The following is a 21,370-nucleotide window of genomic DNA, read 5'->3' as shown; positions in this document are numbered from 1 at the left end:
TATTTTGCATGCTTTGAACTTACATTTGAATTTGATGCCACCAAAATGGACTGGAGAGACTCCTTTAAAAGCACATGTAAAGACTTAAGAGGCATTTTTGAGGGCACTAGGGTGAGTGCTGACAGGGTCTGCTTCTCAAGGAAAGCCAAACTTGGAGTTCGTTAAGGCCATCAAATCTATTCATAACTAAACATTTGCAAAGTTGTATCAAAAACAGAGTATTTTAAGAGTCTAATTAGAAGTGGAAAGTGGAATCTGGGGGGATTTATAAGGAAGAATATTAGAAGGGTTAAGAACACACATGTGTTTCTTTGTTGGTGAAGTGATACAAATCAGCTGTTACTTCCAATTTACATTAAATCTTGTGATCAGAAGTTACTATTAACTTTGTTACAATCCTGATGTCTTTAAATTAATACAATTTAAACATTTCTTCTACACATACACAAAACAAACTAAATATATGTTGACAAACACAACTTGGAAATGACAATGAAAAAAATAATCAGATTAAATAAATTTAGTTTTATCCTTACAGATGATCAGACCAGAAGTGGGTAAAATTTTGCTTTGATATTTAAGAACATAGAGCTATCAGAAAATATATAGAGAATGCCCATTAATTTTTTTTTTCCCATCAGGCAAAGGCCTACTACAAGACAGTCTCATTAGAACTTAAGGTTCTGTACCTATCCAGCCTCATGGTTTTCCCTAGAGTTTGTGTTAATAACTCCTAATCTAGACGAGGTCAACAGAGGCATAAGCGCTCATCTAATCTGACTCAAGCAAACATGACTGATAGGATTATTAGCATGCTGTATGTATGCCCGTGTGACTAAAGGTGAGGCTGGCCTCTAACAGAGATAGAAGCCCCTCACCTCTAGAGGCTATTTTTAATGAAAGCAGAGGTTTCTGGGAAACTTGCACGGTTTCATAATTAGAATGTTTCAGTCTTTAGGAGTGTCTGACACCTTTCAAGAGTGTGAAACATTTTTCACTTTTATGCATACTCTTTAGAAATGGCTTCGATCATATGGAACTATATGAATATATGCATATTACAGCAAAAATCAGAAGTGATATAGCTGCCTGCAAAAGTTTTAAAAGAGTGCTACACTGTGACTTAGCAAAGATATAACATACCAATTTTTACTCTTCCTCGCTCAGGACCTTCACCCATAACTAAAATATTAGCAGGTTTCTGTGGAAACAAAATAGTGTTTTTTTTCAGTAGACAGTAGTGGTTTCTTTTAAATAGACAATATGCCAATATAACACAAATCCACCTTTTAAAAAATCTCATTTATTCGAAAATTAAAACCAAATACAGGAAGTCACCAAAGAAACTGTGCATGTATATATGCAAAGTGGTATGCAAATTTCATGAAGGCCCAGATATAGCGTGCTTTTCTCCACAGAAGGCTGAGGCTTTTCTTGGCCTTATTATCAGTCTGTTTTCACTACTGGCAAGCATCTCACAAAGTCATGTTGTGGTTCCTTCTCACTCTTTCAAGTACATAAAATGTCTTGCTCTGACTTTAAAGGAAAAATGAATCGAGAAAGATGATTTAATACCAAGTAGCAAATTAATTACAGGCAAGGAATCACCAGAAATCCTTTTTTGGAAACGACGAAGTATGCACCTACATTTAAATAAATGAATTATTGAGGAATTTAACAAAGTACTTTAGAAACAAGTTAGTAAAGTAATAGGAATTTTTCATGACAGGAACAGTTCTGAGGTTTTCATTTTTAAGTGAAAAAGTAAGCTAAAATTTAAAGTAGGAGTTTACAAAGGTTTCAGTTTTTAAATCTTTAAAATATATACTGATTGCCATCTACAGTCTTTTATGATGGTATCTACTATACTAATGAATAAAGGCTGCCCTTTCTTCAGGAAAGGGAAGGAGGAGCAGGAGTGAGGCGGGATGAGGGGAGAGAAAGCAGAAAGAGGAAGAAAAAGGCAACGGGTTTACTCCTTACTCGCTCTGCTATTCTGCGACCTACTTGATTTGACTTGAATTTTACCAGTCTGCTAAATAAAAGTGAAACTAGATTAGAACACCTCTTCAAATACTGACATAAATCACTTTAAAATCAAAGATCGTAATGAAGTCTGCTTATAGTGGTAACCATTTCACAGGCTTCGCTGACCATATAGAGTGATGGCCCCTAAGCTATTACTGCCAACGTTTAATGTATAGTATACTAGCCTATCACCTACCAAAGATAATTATTCCCAGCCAGAAAAAAAAAAAAAAAAGTATTGCTGAAATGGCAGTATTGACATTTCAGAGGTTAAAAACTCCTACGATTTTTAAAGTTGAGTCCACTAGGCACTAGAGAGATTAAATGAATTGCCCTAAGCATAATCAGCAAGACTGGGTAGCAGCAGAGTCTGCCCTGTCTTTGAATAGTCTGGGGCTCCCTTCCTAATTTATCATCCTGAAAGTACTTTTATGTAGCAATTTTTGGAATTAATATGTACTGCTGTAATAATAATACTGATGTTTTATTCACAAAAAAATCTCAGAACCTCTATCACTACTCCCCCGCCCCCTGCCCCCCAAACACACACACACTTCTAACCACAACACTAACAGTAGTCCCTGGGAGCTACACACAGGTGCTACCCAGGACAAATAAAATTGTTTTCATGCACCACAGTAATCAATCAACACTGGTTAAGTCTCTGTGGTCTCTTAGGGCCCAGCCAATTGCAGAGAGAAACCAGATTTCTGAGATAGTGCAAACTGTTGAAGGCAGAGAAAGGCTTTCCAAATGGAATCAGGCAGCATTTCTACTTGGCTAAGGGGAAAAGGCTTGCTCCCAATTCACAATGTGGACTCAGGAAGAAACTTCCATGTTTATGCTAGAACCCTCCTCTCATGGTTCTTCAGAGCAGGACTCCCTGAACACCTGCTGAATACACTCCCTACTCTTTAATCCCATTTTGAATCTCTTCCCTCAAATTCATCTTCACTTCTGCTGCCAGGGTCATTTTCATAAAAGACAAGTCTGATTATGTCACTCTCTTGCTTAGAACCTTCGACCTTCCACATGGAAAATTATTACAAGAAGACTAGGTAAAAACAGCAGAACACAAAATGATATATAGATTGTGATTAGAACTAGGTAAAAAAAAAAAAAAAAAAAAAAGTTCCTGTGAATAAGGACTAGAAGAATAAAAGTGTAGAGTGATAGAGGTATGAATGAACCTTTTCAAAAATGTCTTTGCTTTCACTATGTTTTACGATTATGATTAAAATATTATTTTGGTTGGGTGCAGTGGCTCATGCCTATAATGCCAGCACTTTGGGAGGATGAGGTGGCAGGGCTGCTAGAGTCCAGGAGCTCAAGGCCAGCCTGGGCAACACAGTATGACCCCACCTCAACAAAAAAATTTTTAAAAAAAATTAGCCAGGCGTGGTGACACATGCCTGTAGTTCCTGCTGAGGTGGGAGGATTGCTTGAGCCTGGGAGGTGGAGGCTGCAGTGAGCCGTGATCATGCCACTGCACTCCAGCCTGGGCAACAGAGTGAGACTCTATCTCAAAAAAACAAAAACAAAAAAAGGCCAGGCACGGGGGCTCACGCCTGTAATGTCAGCACTTCAAGAAGCCAAGGTGGGCGGGTCACCTGAGGTCAGGGGTTCGAGATCAGCCTGGACAACATGACGAAACCCCAAGTCTACTAAAAAATACAAAAATTAGCTGGGCATGGTGGTGTGTGCCTGTAATCCCAGCTACTCGGGAGGCTGAGGCAGGAGAATCACGAAACCTGGAAGGCGGCGGTTGCAGTGAGCTGAGACCAGGACATTGCACTCCAGCCTGTGTGACAGAGTGAGACTCCGTCTATAAAAAAAGAACACCTACTTCTACTTTAACTTTGATTGGTCCTCCCCCACCCCTACATGAGGTCCAGTCCTTATGACGGGATGCTTCCCATCATCGGCAGCCCTGCCTTCCCTGCTTCCCACTGCTCCTGCTGCCTGTTTTCATGTCTTTGCCATTATTTGAATAGACTGCAACCTTTCACAACTATGTCACTGCTATGCCATTTTTTGTCCCTAAGCTTTCTTCTGCTCTAAAATTGGATTTTTCCCCTCTCCCTTAATGACAGAAGTAATACACAGACATTTTCTCAATTAAACAATTCAAACTATAAAGCTGCACACAGTTAAAAAAGTCCCTTTTACCACCCATGCCTCCTTTACCCTACCCCAAATCCCACTACCTTCTCCAGAGGTACAAGCTGATTAGATTGCCGTGACTGACTTTTCTAACACTGGAGTATTCAATCCTAAAAGATTCTCTCCGTATCTGGCAAAAGCACAGTGAATACGTGCACATGTCTCTCCTCTGTCCATCGGAGATGGAGTGGAAAAGATCTCACACCATCTTTTTTTCTCCTTCCCTCTTTTTAAACACTTTTTCTTACTCATTCAGCAGCTGGGACACACTTCTGAAAAGCCCTGGGATGGATGGTATTGGCTTGGCACTTGACGATGGGGAAAATCCCTCTCTTGCTTTTCATTTCAGGTTTCTTTTATTCTAGACTTACTGGACTGGTCGAGTTCTAAATCTTAAGTTTGACCACTGGTGAGAGGATAAATAGTATCTTTGTCAAGGTCCAACCTAGTATTAGAGTTTGGGGTCCAAGCTCCAGTTAATAATTAAAAAACTACTTTGCTAGGTAACTCACTGCCTACTGCGCCATCTGAAGCAGATTCCACCTTACCAGCATCTCACTTTTATCCCAACACTCTCTCTTAAGTGAATTCTGATTCCGTTTGGGCATGGTATAGTCATAAACAAAAGCCAATGGTCTTAAGTGTTGTTGTAATGGCACTATTTAGAAATGATGGGTCCCTCCTCATGTTACTTTCCATTAGCACTGCATACGCCCCAGGGAATGATAGTATGATTTAGTAGACAAATCAAACTCTAAATTTCTTCTCTTCTGAATGTAATCTAATGGGAGTCTCAAGAGGAAAACACAGGGAAGGCCCTGTCACGGGTTCTGTTTTGTTGTTTAATCAAGTATTAAGACTTCGAAAGACTTGATGAATACTTTTTGTTTTAGTACTTAGTGCCATCTTGAAACAATATTCTACTCGCCCAAAAAACTAATTTCTTGGTTCCTTTTCTTCCTTGTCTATCAGTAGCAGAATTTGATAGCAAGTTTTTAAGCTCTAGCACCAAAACTTTACATGAAGTGATTAGAGGTAACTCTGGTAAATAATCTCTGATCTTTTATATGCTATCAAACATAATCACCTTAAAAGAACATATAGAACTTTTCTGGTGACATTCTGATGAGGCATATACTCCATTAAACTGTATTTGTTGCCATGGAGATCAGAAATCCTACATGATTTAAATTATAATATCATGGCAACATCTTCAAGTACAGCAAAGCCATGCACAAAAATAATGATAGATCATCCTTGATTGCCAGCTGAAAAATGATATAAATCAATGAGATACTACTGTTTGAAGCAATGGGTTCCCTTATCTAATTGTTGTTTTATTTATCCCAGGCTTTTCTTCTTGTTTTTGCTGCTGCACTCCCAAAAAACTCATTGATATTTCCTAAAGCAGATGTTTGTATTGCAGGGACAACCATCCTGGCAGAAGCTTTCTGTTCTCCAGCATCTGTCATGCTGGAGGAGAGTGCACCAGTGATTTTGGCATACACCAAGGATAGCAAATAGCTTTCGTTTTAGGAGCCAACTCTGATGGAAAAATAAAGAATTCAAAAAGCTCTATCTTGAATAAGGACAAGGACTGGGTTGAGAAAGAAAATGCCAGCATTTATCAGAGTTATCTGACATAGGAAGTGGAGAATGGTGGCACATCTGCCAAGTTAACAGCAATAACTTTATTCTAGGGGTGAAATGAAGTCTTCAGATATTTACTAATGTATGAAGGCAAATTGGAGATTTTGAGTCAACAGGAAAAGTTGATTCTTGATGGATGTCTCCATTAAAAGACGACGACGATCCATAAGAAACTGTATTGTCAGTGCTTTTCTCTGTCATCTGTCCAGAATTAAACTTCCACAAATGTGTAAATAACACAGCCTGGTGGTAAACTTTCTAGTTACTCTATGATTATTTCATACAATACACACTGAAGGGAGTGACTGACACATATCTTACATTTCAAAAGTCCCATGAGATTCAAAAGCAGGCAGCAAAGTCTTAAATAGACACATATTCAGTAAGTTTTAGAAACTGTTTTACTGAAATCTTCTAAGGAGTTAAGTGATAGAGATAAATCTGGAAATCCAGTGATGATATCTTTATAATACAGTTTTTCATCTTTTTTTCAGGGGTATGAATTTTTTACCTCTAATACTAAAGTTTACTCCAGTATTACTGCTGAACACCTTTAAGCTCAAGGAGAAATTATCCACTTCTAGTAGAGTTGTTTCTTGCCTTCCTCTGTTTAAATTGGGAAAAAAAGCATACAATTCTTAACCAATTCTGTTTCCTGATAAAAACAACATGAATGTTAAACACCTAACTTCATCCTCTACGGTAAACAGTTCAAATACTATACATTCATTCTTATGTTTACTGAATTAAGAGGCACTGAGGATCAACAGACACACAAACAAACAGTTCCTGCCCTCTAAGAGGTCATAGTCTAGACTAAATGGGTGAGATAAATTCAGGAAAGGGAGAGCTTCACAGACGTGGCTGCCTGGCATCTGAGAAACAGAGTGCCTCCAGGACTCACTGAGATCTTGCATGCAAAAGCCACAGAGCTGGGGCTGCACCCTCTGTTGGGAGATAAAGGGAGCACTCAGAATGTGCCACACACTGGCAGTACTCAAAAATCATAGGGATATTAACTAGTTTTTGACTTACCTAAGAAGCCCCATTTCAGAGGGAATGAAAGGGGTTCTTTGACTGTCATCTTCAATGCATATCAAGGTATTTTATAAAACAAGAATTTCACAAGAGTAATAGTGCTAATAAAAGATAGCATTTTCTTTTTATAACTCCCTCATATTTTCCTCCAATCCATTCTAGTAACCCTATTTCATCTATTCCTATTAAGAACAACTTAAACTAAAATGGTCTTTTATCAATGGCTATCATCAAAAGTATTTAAAATAATAAACATTGTTCAGATTAGTTTTAAATTAGTATCTTTAAAATCCAAGGTTTTTTTCTTTTTTTTTTCTTTTTCTGCAGATATTATGGGGTTTTGAGTTTTTAAATTACAAAATTCTTAAGCTGCCTACTTTAGGCAACTGAGGCATAGCACAGTAGTTTAAGTGCTAAGAGATCAATATGGGACAGAACCTTCTATTTTCACTGACACAAAGATCATTTACTTCTTGTAGCAGAGCCTAGCACAGGTAATATTACTTCCTTAACAATGCAACATGGATGTACAGTACACAAACTGCATGGCAATACAAATACACTTTTCAATTTCTGGGCACAGATACAACTTATTTCTAATAAAGAATGTGTACACATATTAATATATGTGTGTATTTTTTTAATAGATAGAAATGGATTTTTCATATCTGATTCATTAATTGCATTTTTGCAAAGCTGTAAAATTTTATAACAGTTTAAACAAATTCTAATGAGTCAAGTAAGAAAAAAGAGATAACTAAGTTGAAGACTAGAAGGCTGAATAACATCAAGGAGACCAAATGCATCTTAAAAGGAGAAGTATCAAGGTGCAGAGATAGTATCAAAAAACTTTTAGCTTTCAAAATAGTTCCTTTCTTTCATTATTATGAATTTAACTTGATTTATTTAAAAAGTGAACATAACTTACATTCAAATCTGAAAATCACTCTAACTCCAATTATTATTCTAAACAATGCTAATTTATAGATTTGGTAATATACCAAAACTAACTTTGCTTTGTGTACTATCTTCCCAAGTATTACTTCCTTGACAAATCTAGATGTTTGTGTATTACTTTTACTAACTATACGGTATTCTTCTATTAACAGACACTTGTTTATGCCACTCCCACCCCCTACTTTTGGCAGCAACCCTAATGATGTTCCCATTGCCAGTGTAAAATTATGCTCCCTGCCCATCCCCCAAAGCCCTGATACATGCACCATATAATTTCCTTGGGATAAAATCTCAAAAGTAGAATTATCAGATCAAATCATGCTAACAGACTGACTGTTCTAAACCTGGACTTTTAAAAACTTTTTAAAGGTAATAATATCCCCTATAAATCATATTTTATCCATTTACAGACATCTTCATTCCATTCTACAGCCATAGATGCTCTATTATGTGCATATTTTATATCATAGTTTACTCAGTGTCATATGCTTGCATGCTTAAGTGGTTTCCAATATCTTGTAATTAAGAAACAATGCTGCAATGAGCTAACTTTGTGCATATATGTTTACACTATTGTGGTATATTTTTAGGACAAATTCCTAAAAGCAGAATTCACTGTGTGGAAAGATACATGCCTAGGTAGATTTATTATGTATCATCAAATTTACTTCTCCAGGTGTTGAATCATTTTGCATTTCCATTTGCAATATAAAAGGGTGTCTATATCTTAAGAGTGATAGGCTATCTTTTGGTGAGCCTGGACAGTGAGCAGGCAGTGAAGCTGGGCACCATCCTCTCTTCATCAACTCCAAAACATAGTACACCTTGGGTTTTCAAGAGACTTTTGTGTTTTGTTTTCTAAGCTTCAAAGGTAATACATGCTCAATGGATAAAATTCATAAAATAGAGGAAAAGCACAATGAAAACAAAATCATCTATGATCTCTGAACTAACAATGATCACTTTAAACATTCTGGAGTAATCTTTTTGTCTTTTTTTCTCCTTATAAAATTTAAAAGGTATCAAACTAAATATACTGTTTGCATCCTTCTCATTTAGTATTATATCACTAAAATTTTAATCTGGAAATTACTCTTCTGATAGAATCTTTACAAAATTACCTTTCTGACATGGATTTACCATAATTTATATAGCTCACTTCCTATTAAACATTAAGGAGGTTGTTCCTAGATCCTTAAATTAAAAAAAAAAATGCCTTGAAAACATTTCTGCATGCATCTATCATAAATTCCTAAAATTGCTGGGTAAAGATTATAAACATTTTTAAGGTTTTTTGATATGTATTAACAGATTTTGTAAATTCAACATTATCATTTATAGAAATAACACCATCAAGTATAATAAAATCAATCTGTAAAACCAAAAGCAATGTACATCTCATATCTACATCACATGATTTTATTAGCTTGACATATAATGTAACATATTTTAATTTGCATAGCTTTCATTGGTGATCATATGTTATGACTTACTGTGTAGTTTTGTTTTATTGACAAGACTTTTGTTATTAAGCTAACATACTCATATTGATTCTCTACATTCTAGATAGTAAAGGTATATTAAATTATTTTTGCCATTTTCCTTATATACTGCTTTTTTCTTGCTACTAAACCTTATATTTACATTTCACATTCTATAAGAGTGTTTTTACAAGAGCTTTTATATTCAGCCTATTTATCACATCTTTAGTGATATATGTCAATTCTTAAATAGGAATTTACCACCTGCTGTAGCTGAACTAAATATGCTAAATTTCTTATATGCATTTAATATACTATGATCCATATGGGCTAGACAATAGTTTAATATACAAGTAATAACAAAAATTTAATTAAAGCAAGAAAATTCTTCTCTCTACTTACTGATGATAACGAGCAAGGCCCTTCTTTATTGTGAAATAGCTTCTAGATTCTTATAAGTTCTCATAATAGCATGAATCTGTTCATGAATTTTTTTTTTGAGACGGAGTCTCGCTCTGTCTCCCAGGCGGGAATGCAGTGGCATGATCTCCGCTCACTGCAAGCTCCGCCTCCTGGGTTCACGCCATTTTCCTGCCTCAGCCTCCCGAGTAGCTGGGACTACAGGCACTCGCCACCACACCTAGCTAATTTTTTGTATTTTTTTTTTTTTCAGTAGAGATGGGGTTTCACCATTTTAGCCAGGATCGTCTCGATCTCCTGACCTCGTGATCCACCCGCCTCAGCCTCCCAAAGTGCTGGGATGACAGGTGTGAGCCACCCCACCAGGTCTATTCATGTATTTTTTTTAACACATCTGATACTTAAAAAAACACACACAATCTTTTTTCTCCTCTAGAACATAACACGTGCTTTTGTAGGAAAGTTAATTTTCAAATACAATTAAGAAAATACAATTAGCTACTCAAATTTACTTTTTTTGATAAATTCTTTTGTTAATATATTTACACTGTAATTTATTTTCACTATTTTATAGTCTGCTTTTGTCTGTAACACTGAAACATTAAACTTACCAAAAAAAAATGTTAATGACTACATAACAGTTCACCTTTGTGTGTGTCATAATTCACTCAATGAAACTATTCTCTAGTTGTTAGACATGTAAATATTTTATAATTTGTAATTAGTACCATCAGTTCTGTGATGGCCATTGCACCATTCTTTGTAATATCTTTTTTTTTTTTTTTTTTACAGCTTGCATATTTATTAAACAAATACTACTAAAATACCTAAAATACATTGGGTACTTGTCATGAGTGCATCAGTAAAGATCACATTGTTACAAAAGCCTGCATTTTCAGCAGTACACAACTGCAACTCTACATAAATGCCACAGATGCAGAATACTGTTTTCTTGCTCTATTTACACAGCTGATATACCTATTCTAACCAAGGAGGGAGCGGAGGAATGCACAAGAAACTCAGGCCAATGGGGGAGCAAGAAGAAAACGAAGAAGTGCAGTGCATGCGTCATCGGTGTTTAACAGTCAGAAGCGGAACAGTTCAGAACAAGGCCAGCTCTGTCAAAAGAAGAGCTAAAAGACAGTTATATAAAAATTAAGGTGGGCTTTCAGACTGGCTAACACAACAACATTCCATGAGTAGATAGTATTTTATTTTTGTTTATCCATTTCGTTGGGAGCAAGGACAAAAATGTAAATCTACACCTGGCTTATCAAAATTGCCAAAAAAAGAGTGCTCTGCCTTTTAAAAAAGCATTATGATTTTGTAAAGACATTGGTTTCCAATTTAATATTTGGAAAAGGTGTCATTTTCATATTCCTACTGAGATGCTAGTGTTTTGGGTTTTTTTCAGGGGGAATTTATTTAAAAAGGTTTTGCTCTTTTTTTCCACAAATATCATTTCAAACAGAAAGAACCCAAAGAGACACCTCAAAATGCCTGTAAAATTATTGCTTTTCTTTCTCTAAGTCAGGCAGGCGAGGCTACGGACAGGAAGAGATTTGATAAGTAAATTACAGTTTTGTGATTACTCCCGCTACCGTGACTGCATGTCCGTGAGTGCCAGTCAACGAAACAATCGTTTCTCACACTCTGGTAGCATCCGCTCAACCTGCAACACTGAGGAGGAAAGCCACACCGAAGACACAAGGAATACAAGTCAGTCCAGTCTAGAGAACAACATTCAGGGAAACAGAGTACCAACACCTTCTTAGAAGATGGAAATAAAAAATAACTCCATCGGCGCTACCTCGCCGAGGAGCATGTTGAAAGTCCAAAATAGCACCACCCATCAGTCTCAGGTCCTGTGGCAGCATCTGAGTCACTTACCACAAGGAAACAATGAGTTTCAAACTACTTCTATACATCAAAAGAGTACATGGATAAAATAAAGAGCTATACAAACAACTGATGAACATAAACTACTAGGTTTGTTACATCTAAATGAAAAAAAAAGGGGGGACTCTCAGCCTCTGCAAGTAGTCGGGAGCTGTGTGAGTGAAAAGGCAGGAGTGGACCGGTTGTATGAGCGCGGTGGGAGTCTGAGCTGTGGAAGACACTGTTGTAGCGAACCAGGCTGAAGGCCCACCTGTCAGGGTTGGAAACGTGGATTCAGACAGTGTGAAATTCTGAGCGTTTTCACCTGAGTCAGAATGATTAAAAACTGGGTTGATGATACCTATTTGTCCACGGTAAAGTCTCTAAAGCAAGGCTTAGAGTCCCATAGTTTCTTCTTATACTTGATGATTTACACAGAAAAAAATCCCATATATGATACCATGACCTCATCAATACCCATACACCGTATGTAATACAAATGGAGGTGTTACGATTAAAAAAAGGGGAGGTAACTGATTCTTGGGGAGCGGAGCTCACTGCTGCCCAGTGGAGTCAGGGAGGCAGCGTGTGTCTCATCGTTCTTCTTGCGGTTCACTTCCTTGGGGACTGGAAGTCTTCCCTTAGGAAGCCTTCCCTCCATGTTCTGGTTTGGAAATGGTTCTTTGACTGACCCAGTCAAAGAGTTCTGGGTAATAAACCATTTTGAGAATCTTAGTCTTGGGCTTCTCCCTCTCTTCAGTCCAGGGAGACCAACATGTCTCCTCTCTACACTCGGCAGGAATCGGCGGCTCGGGGCCCCGTCAGCGAGCAGCCAAGAGGCGCGCACGCCCCGACACCCTGCACCTGCACCCCAGGCGCCCTGCTCGCTGTGCTGCCCCCACTGCGCCGCTCTTTGTAATATCTTTAAGAAAGTTTGTTAAAAGATTGTTATATCAAAAGGAATGATTTTTTTAAAAATTCTTGGTAATTACTGCTTTCTAGAAAGGCTGTAATTATGTCCCAGCAGTTAGTGTTCCTTCATTCATCCAACACAGCAAAGGCCAATTATGTATCAGGTACCATTCTCGGCATGTCATAGTGGGTAACAAAACGACTAATCTATCACATAAGGAAGACAGACATTAGAAAATGCAAACAAATACATGTTTAAAAAAACCTACCAATTATGATCAGTACAATGAAAGAAAAAGAGAATTAGAATAATGGGGGCACTAGTGTGTACAGGATGGTGAGGGAAGGTCTCTCTGAGGTGACGTTTAAGGATTGAAGGATGAGAAGGAACTAGCCAGAGGAAAGGGTTACTTATGTATGTGGTACCTAAGCAGGTGTGGACAGAAGAACTTTTCAAACAGAAGTTAAAACAAGAAGGCTCTGAAGTGGTAGATACCTGGTTTTATTCTTGAATAAACCTGGGTTTATTCAAGAAGGCATTTGAGGGCATGGCACAATTCACAGGGGAACACTGGTAGGAAATGTGGTTGCAAAGATAGGTGGGGGCCAGACAGTGCAGGGTCTAGTTGCAGAAAAAATGCTCCTTTCATCTTTAAAAGGAAATTTCATTGAAGAATTTTGAAGAAGGGAGTTAATGGTTTGACAACAACATGAATGTTAGTTACGTGCCAAGTCCTCTACACAGATTAATTTTACAGATGAGATGACTAAGGCCAGAAAAGCCTCAGCTGAACTGAGAGTTCATATCAGCAGTTCATACTGGCTCATCAGTAGCAGAGCTAGGGTTCAAATACAGGGAGTGTGGGTCCAGAATCCGCCCTCTTAACTGCTGCATTATACTGTCAGTGCACTGTCAACAACGGAGCACTACCACTTAATAGGAGAAATGGCATCTCCTACATTTCAATGTATAACTTTACTAATAAAATTCAACTTTTAAAAAATACATTTATACACACAAACTGTGTACATGTATATTAAATTAACTACATCATTTGTGGTCTGACTTGTGGTTAGTCTTGGTGTTTTTCTAAATGGCCTTTATGATCTATTATTATTTCTTTTTCTAATATGTTCAAAAAGTTTTTCTGTTTTAATGTGCCTTTCAAACAACTGGTTTAAAGCAATATGTTTCTGCCTATTTGTACAATTCCACATTATTCTAATATTGGGGTGTTTTAATTTGCAATGAATGTATACATTTCACTCAAGAGTCTCTACTTTCAAACTCTGTATTAAATAGCACATTTTTCAACTTACGCTAACAATAAAATGTTTAGTTTTCTATTATGATGTTCTGAGATTAACATAGACTTGTGCCTTTGTCATTACTTACCACGCATATCTTTATTTCTAGTACCCACTGAACCTTCCTAGACACACACATTTTTGAGTGGTTATTTGAAAAATATGCTCTCTTCTATATCCCTAAATGCCATGTAACCTATTAAATTACATTGCTGTAATCTGTAATTTTTGCTCATTATTTAAAAATTTTTGTCATAATCTGATAGAAAATGTCAAGGTGTGGCCGGGCACAGTAGCTGTAGCTCATGCCTGTATCGCAGCACTTTGGGAGGCAGAGGCAGGTGGATCACTTGAGGTCAGGAGTTTGAGACCAGCCTGACCAACATGGTGAAACCCCATCTCTACTAAAAATACAAAAAATTAGCTGGGCATGGTGGTGTGAGCCTATAATGCCAGCTGCTCAGGAGGCTGAGGCAGGAGAATCACTTGAACTTGGGAGGTGGAGGTTGCAGTGAGCCGAGATCGTGCCATTGCACTCCAGCATGGGCAACAGGGAGAGGCTCCGTCTCAAAAAAAAAAAGAGTCAAGGTACACATTTCTATTTCTTTTTGTACAATTGGCAAACTGAAGAGACTATTAGTTCTCTGCTGTATTTTCACTACTTTAATCCTTCTGCTATAATAAAATGTTTCAGTCTTTTGAAATAAACTGTATCTGATACTATGATGATAACTTCTATATTCCAACAGATACAGGAGACTTCAGACTGGTAGTTCACCAACTTTCTTCTCCCCCTAAATACTGAGGAATATGATGGATTTCTTCAGAAAATGAGGAAATACAGTTAGGTGATTAAGAATAAAGCTGAAAAAATCAGGAATGCCACTAGCTATTAGTTATGTAACCTTAGCCTCCATTTCTTCATCTATAAAAATATGGATAAAAATAATGACAATCTAATGTTGTCAGACAGACTAAAAGTGACTTACATGAAAGGCTTTAACAAGATGCTTGATATATAAAAGTCATAAATACATTATAAAGAAAATTAAGATGGCAGCTCACACTATAATCTGTTAACAATGATTCACTACTGCAGTGATTCTTAAGTAAAAACTTCTGGGGCTGGGGGTTCAGGGGACGGGACTCATGCATGATTGGATAAGGCCCGCAAGATGAACTTTCTATACCTCCCATGAGATGCCCCTAATTGTCTATGATCAGTTTCTAGCTTCTAGTCTACGCCTGAAAGCTATCAGCAACATTTCTTAAAAAATTAAACAAAAATAAACATTTCTTATAGAAAATCAAAAGAAAGGCATACAGAAAGTGAAATTTACCTGAAATCCTACCTCACAAAGTTAGATCATTATAAACATTTTGTTGGACACAGTTCCAGATTTCTCTAAATCTACATTTTTTACATGTAATCTAAACATCTTATCAAGGCTCTTTTTGATTCCTGTTTTTGTTTACTCAACAGTGAATAAATCTCTTGGCCTCTCTCTCTGTATACATATAGAAATTGGTTTAGCAGGTGGATAGCACTATGGCATTTGTCCTGTTTTACTTAATCAATCCCGTACCATGACTGTTTATTTCTGAGCCAGAACTGTTTCAGAACACTGTTAAATAACAGTGGTGCTAGAACATTAGAAGTATATAAAAGCTGCTGATTTGGGATATAAGATGAAACAGGGGATATATACTTTCGATGCTTGGAAGTTTCCTTTTCTTATTTTATTAAGAATTTCAACCAGAAATGAACACTGACATTCACCAAATACTGAATTTTGTGTTATATTTATGACTACTAAGATAACCACAAGGTTCTCTACCCTGCACTATTAATAAGATGAATTTTGTTAACAGGTTTCCAAATATGGAATCATCCACACATTCTTAAAATGCACTTCACAGACTTAGACCTTAAGTTCACCCGGAACGTATTTGCTAATATTTTATTTAAGACATATGCATAAATATTTACAGATGATAATGGTTTAGGGTTGAGGCATTTTCTTTATCAGGTTCTATGTCAGTGTTATGCTTTCTTCCTATAAAGTTATTAAGGAAATGTTTCTTCTTTTACACAACTCTAGAACAATTTACATAATGTAGGATTATCTGCGTGAGGATTTGAAGCAACAGTGACACTATCTGCATTTTGTACATTTCTTAGAGGCAGTCCTGTGACAAATGTCTTTCTTCCATAGTTACTGATATATTTATTGACCTTTTCTAGGGCCAGTTGTGGTAATTTGTACTTTATTTTTAAATGCTCACTTAATCCAGAGTTCCATAGAACATCTAAATAGCGTAATAAATTACTAAAGAAATTGAAATGATAGTCAAAAGTCGTCCAACCGACCGAGTATGGTGGCTCACGCCTGTAATCCCAGCACTTTGGGAGCTGAGCCGGGTGGATCACAAGGTCAGGAGATTGAGACCATCCTGGCTAACATGGTGAAATCCCATCTCTACTAAAAATACAAAAAAAAAAAAAAAAAAAAAAATTAGTCAGGTGTAGTGGCAGGCGCCTATAGTCCCAGCTACTCAGGAGGCTGAGGTAGGAGAATGGCGTGAACCCAGGAGGCACTGCTTGCAGTGAGTGGAGATCACGCCACTGCACTCCAGCAGCCTGGGTGACAGAGCGAGACTCTGTCTCAAAAAAAAAAAAAAACAAAAAAAACCCCAAAACACAAAAATCAATCATCCAACCTCAGTTCAGTGCACCAGAATAAGAGTTTTACAGACGGACCTTCTACCTTTTTTTTTTTTTTTGAAACAGGGTCTCACTCTGTCACCCAAGCTGGAGTGCGGTGGTGTGATCTTGCCTCACCACAACTTTAGCCTCCCGGGATCAACGATCCTCCCACTTCAGCCTCCTGAGTAGCTGAGACCACAGGTCTGCATCACCATGCCTGGCTAATTTCTGCATTTTGTTTGTTTTTTTTTTTGTAGAGATGGCATTTCACCATGTTGCCCAGGCTGGTCTTGAACTCCAGGGCTCAAGCAATCCTCCCACCTCGGCCTCCCAAAGTGCTGGGATTACAGGCATGAGCTCCCGAGCCTGGCTGACTTTTACTAACTTTCAAGGAACAAATAATTCCTATATTATACAAACTATTCCAGAGACTAAAAGTGTCTTCTGAGGCTAATATAATCATGATAACAAAACAGGATAAAGGTAATATATAAACAGAAGATTACTGACCAAACTTATTTGTGAAAAAAGACAAAGCAAAGTATTAGCAAGGGGAATCTACCAGTAAACGAAAAAAAAAAAAAAAAAAAAATCCTGACAGTAGTGTTGGTCCCACTGCAAGGAGGGTTCAACATTAAAAACAAAAGAAAACCATATGAATGTAATTACCACATTAATGGATTAAAGGCAATAACCAAATGATCATCCCAGAGGATGCAGAAAAAGCATTATCTATTATGGATTTAGAAACAAACAACTTAACCAGGCATAGAAGGGAACATCTTTAACCTTATATTTAACTAAAACCCCGGAGTAAATATCATATCTAATAGTGAAACTTAAGAATTCTCCTTCAAGACAGAAGTAAGTCACTTCTATTATATTTGCCAATGTATTAGTGAGTAAGTCCTAACTATTACTATATGGCAAGAAGAAAATGCATTTCATGGATTCCAATTTATACTTTTCTTTTTAAATCTTAGAATTTCTGAAAGCAGATATGTCTCATAACCTCTGTGGTGTGACAGTGAACTGGAGCATGTTTTCTTTCTTAGTGGTACATAAAACAATGGTGCAGCTTTCACTGCAGAAAAAAGACATCATACTGTATGATGTGTTTAAGAAAGATTTTGAATATATCAGTCTCCCAGGTGGGAAGCTATTGAGGAATTTTAAATAGGGGAATGACATGATGTGATTTAGTTTCTAGAGAGATCATTTTGTCTGCAGCTATTAGATCAAACAAACACAAGACAACAAGAGAGGAAGATCACTGGGGAGTTTCTGCAGTAATCCAAGTGGCCTGAATTAAGAGTAGTGGTGAAACGGTGAGAAGTGAGGCCATGAGGCAATTACTGGAGTCTGAGAAATTTGACTGTGTAAAATGTGGGGTCTAGTTATGGGTAGGGTAAATAGATATTAATGAAATGGACAAGGTGAATCTCTACAACTAGCAATCCCGATGCCCATCTGGGCAATCCAAATTCATTTTCTGGCAGCAGAATATTCTGAAATCTCCTTGTTAGATGGCAAATGATTTACTGGATTGATCCAGGGACACTGGGCTAGAAGTCCAGAATCGCTGCCAAATCTGCCCTTCCTTTCATGGATTCCTGTCCTTGAAAATAAGCACTACAGTTGACTCTTCTTTGAGAAAAAATACCAGGCAGATGATAAGGACCAATTGCCAATTGTGCTTTATTCAAATTTGAGTTACAATAAGGTCTCACGATAGCTGGATCTGAGATGTTCTGAAGGGAAGAGCTGACAAAAAAAGTCCACTTATTCATTCACTAAGTTATTTATGGGCATCCAATCACCGTGTGACATTCTGGATAGTGATGATAAAGGAGTAAACAAAATGGATAAAGCTCTTAATCCTCGTGTAGTTACTTAATATTCACAGAGCGACTTGAAAAGTGAAATGTACTTAATGAACATTTACTATGTGCCAGTCTTCACATCAATCTCTACCCAAAGGAAAAAACAAATAGGTCTGGCCCCACTTTATAGCTGAGAAAAGTGACAGAGAGGTTAATGCTTCCCATGGTGACATAATTAAGTGGTAGAACCAAGATTCAAACAAACCTCAGGTCCACTATAATAGGGGCTTAATTTTTCCTCTTTGGCCCATGATGATTAAAAAAAAAATTATTCAAGGATATATAACCCAAGATTTTCTATCGCTCCCTACCATGCGCAACCCTTTCCTATTTTTCTTCTGAATTTCTCATTTTGTTGTTCTTTATTTCACTCTACCTTTTATTTTTGGATTTCCCTTAGCCCCTCTTTAGCATCAAGGTTCAGACATTCGTTTTTGTTTTTTGTTTGTTTTTCAGACAACATTTGATTTTACCATCTAGTGTTAACCAGAAGAGGGAAAAAAACAGAAAACCAATCAAGGAAGAGAGGGCCCAAAGGATGAGTATTAGGAATTCCAAATTTCTGACTCTACATTCTAAGGATTACAGCTGTGTACCAGTAAGTTTACTCTAGTAAGACAGAAAGTTAGCCATGATGGAAGTGTTCAACCAGTGTCAGGAGGGCTGTCTGCCCCGGATATTACCAAGAATTACTACAGCAGCTAAGAGACTGGAATTGTCTGTTGCTGCTAAGATGCCTTCCAACTTTAAGGCCTATTAGTCTGTGAAATTAGGGAAAACAAAGAATGACCTTTATTTCAAATGGTTCAAGATGTTTACATAAACAGATGTTTAAACTAATGAGCTTTCAAAAATTAGCAGTCTGTCTTCCCACCTTCTATATTTTTGTTAAATAGGCATCTTAAACTACAATGACCTGAATTACAAGCCTGTCTGTGATTGAAAAGACTGGAAATTAGAATAGAAATTGATTTTAGAAATTCACCCATCTATTTGAGAACAGAGAGGAATCTTCAGAATACGTACCTACTTAAGAGTATTATACTTTTAGTAAGATAAAAATCTGGAGGCAAGGTATATATAAATTAACTAATAAAAAATAGACATAGGTCGTATAACAAAGTGATCACTATTAAAAGCGAAGGTAAAATCCAGTTGTACTGGGGGAGTAGGAGACTTTAATAAACGAACATTTCTTTCAATAGTTAATTCAATAATGGTCACTGATTTTACATCTATTTGTATTGAGGAAACTTCTCATTTTATTAAATCTTAAAAAAAATTCCTGTATGTTGATTCGAACAACATTTATAAAAATGTACACAAGATCTTGAACTTCTGGGTTGAGCTGATTTTGAAATATGGTTCGCTGCTTGTGCTTGTTTCTGCAGGAAGACTTACTTTTGTTCTCTTATTTGACCATTTCTCATTTGCTTGTATCCAGTAAAGAGATATGGTCATCAAACTGAAAAAGATTTAATGAAAGCTTTATGTGGACAAGGGCACCAATGACTTAAAATAGGTTTAGATATAACAGCTTTAGCTAAGAGAAAATCTTATCTAATATATTCCATCTTTAAAGATTCAGGTACTTTTGCAAATCTTCAGAAGTCTGGAAAATAACTCTAAAACCTGACTCTATTACTAGAAAGTTAGACTGCAATATTAATTTTTATGGTTTTTTTCACAGTATAATTCAGAGTATTCTGAAACTCTCTTTGGAAAAACCATTTCCTGGTATTCTGATATGAATATATTTGTTTTGCTAATGTGAAAGTCTAAAGGTCAAAAGAGAAAAACTGAGGGGTCACCATTAATATCATATTAAATCAAGTAATAGCTTATGTAAGATGCAGGCGGAGATATGAAAAGTTCTTGTCTCCATATCAGTCCCGGTTCTGGGAAACACACTGCTGTGGATGACACTATATTTTGCTTATAAAAATGGGAGAAGTTATATCAAATATATAATGATGTATCACATCAATTGTGCTATGAATGGAGAAAAACTCAGATAACCCTCTACTTCAAGTCAGTTTCCAGGGTCACAGAAAAACATCTTAAAGAAACCCTATTTAAAACAAAATCTTGATAATTTAGAATAACCATTCTCGATTGGTGAGATGTTTGACTAAGTAATATGCAACCAAATGATATAATATTTTTATCAACTTGTAACCTACCCATATAAACATATATGCTATTTGCAATTCTGACATTTAATAAAATGAAGTGGGCCACTTTTTTATTTAATAATAATAAAACAGTACATTGTGCATGCTCAGTAGCAAAATTAAGCAAACGTGGCATATACCTAAAAGCCAAATGGGTTGTTTATAATCAGTTTACAGAAGGAAAATTGCCCAGTTGGTCATTTAAGTAAGAATACTTTAAAATAAGCACAATAGTCATAATGTTAACTAAAATTAATACAAATCTCATTTAAATTTGCCTTAATCAGTTGTTACCAAACCCATGTTTTATCTGCAAGCCTAAATTTTATGGTTGCAATCTTAGGTATTTTATTAGCTACCCAAGTAAGTAAGTTACAATTAGAATAAATCCTTGGAGTTCCCAACAAACAAAGCAAATCTCAAGTCATGAGCATTAATTAAACCTAACAACTAAAAAGCATTTTTCCTTCAAAAAGCTCTGTTTTAACCAGACTTAACAGGTTCCCAACTCTCATTTCAGGGAAGCTACTACAGCACAGATAAGGAAAAATAGTGAGAACAGAGGTCTAGAATGCAGACTGCTCTCTTTCCCACTGTTCCATGACTGTTGCTCTGCCTCTTTCAGTCTATGGGTAATTTCAGGGTCCTTTCTGCTTGGTTTTTCTTTTCTAAAGAATTTACTGATGCCTCTGTTTAAAAAGAAAGAAAGTGTATATATATATATACGGCTGTTTTTTTTTTTTTTTTTTTTTTTTTTTTTTTTTTTTTTTT

At 36.6% G+C, this 21,370-nt stretch overlaps 1 protein-coding gene and 1 pseudogene across 4 annotated transcripts in view; both read right to left on the bottom strand.

The window, feature by feature from the left end:
* Window positions 1-21,370, bottom strand: part of CDK8 (cyclin dependent kinase 8) — a 152,269-nt gene that overhangs the window by 22,187 nt on the left and 108,712 nt on the right. For 3 of the 4 annotated variants that reach the window (XM_025364665.1, XM_025364666.1, XM_025364668.1), the window contains exon 5: window positions 1,144-1,201. The exons of the other annotated variant lie outside the window; for it this stretch is intronic. In XM_025364665.1, the coding sequence (XP_025220450.1) occupies window positions 1,144-1,201 (58 nt within the window). The remainder of the gene's footprint in view (window positions 1-1,143; window positions 1,202-21,370) is intronic. 4 annotated transcript variants of the gene reach the window in all.
* Window positions 12,130-12,337, bottom strand: LOC112610984 (annotated as a pseudogene).

The sequence above is a fragment of the Theropithecus gelada genome, chromosome 17 (genome assembly GCF_003255815.1).
Source record: "Theropithecus gelada isolate Dixy chromosome 17, Tgel_1.0, whole genome shotgun sequence".
Classification (NCBI taxonomy): domain Eukaryota; kingdom Metazoa; phylum Chordata; class Mammalia; order Primates; family Cercopithecidae; genus Theropithecus; species Theropithecus gelada.
The sequence above is the reverse complement of the archived record's forward strand: the minus strand, read 5'-3'. Positions and strand labels throughout refer to the sequence as shown.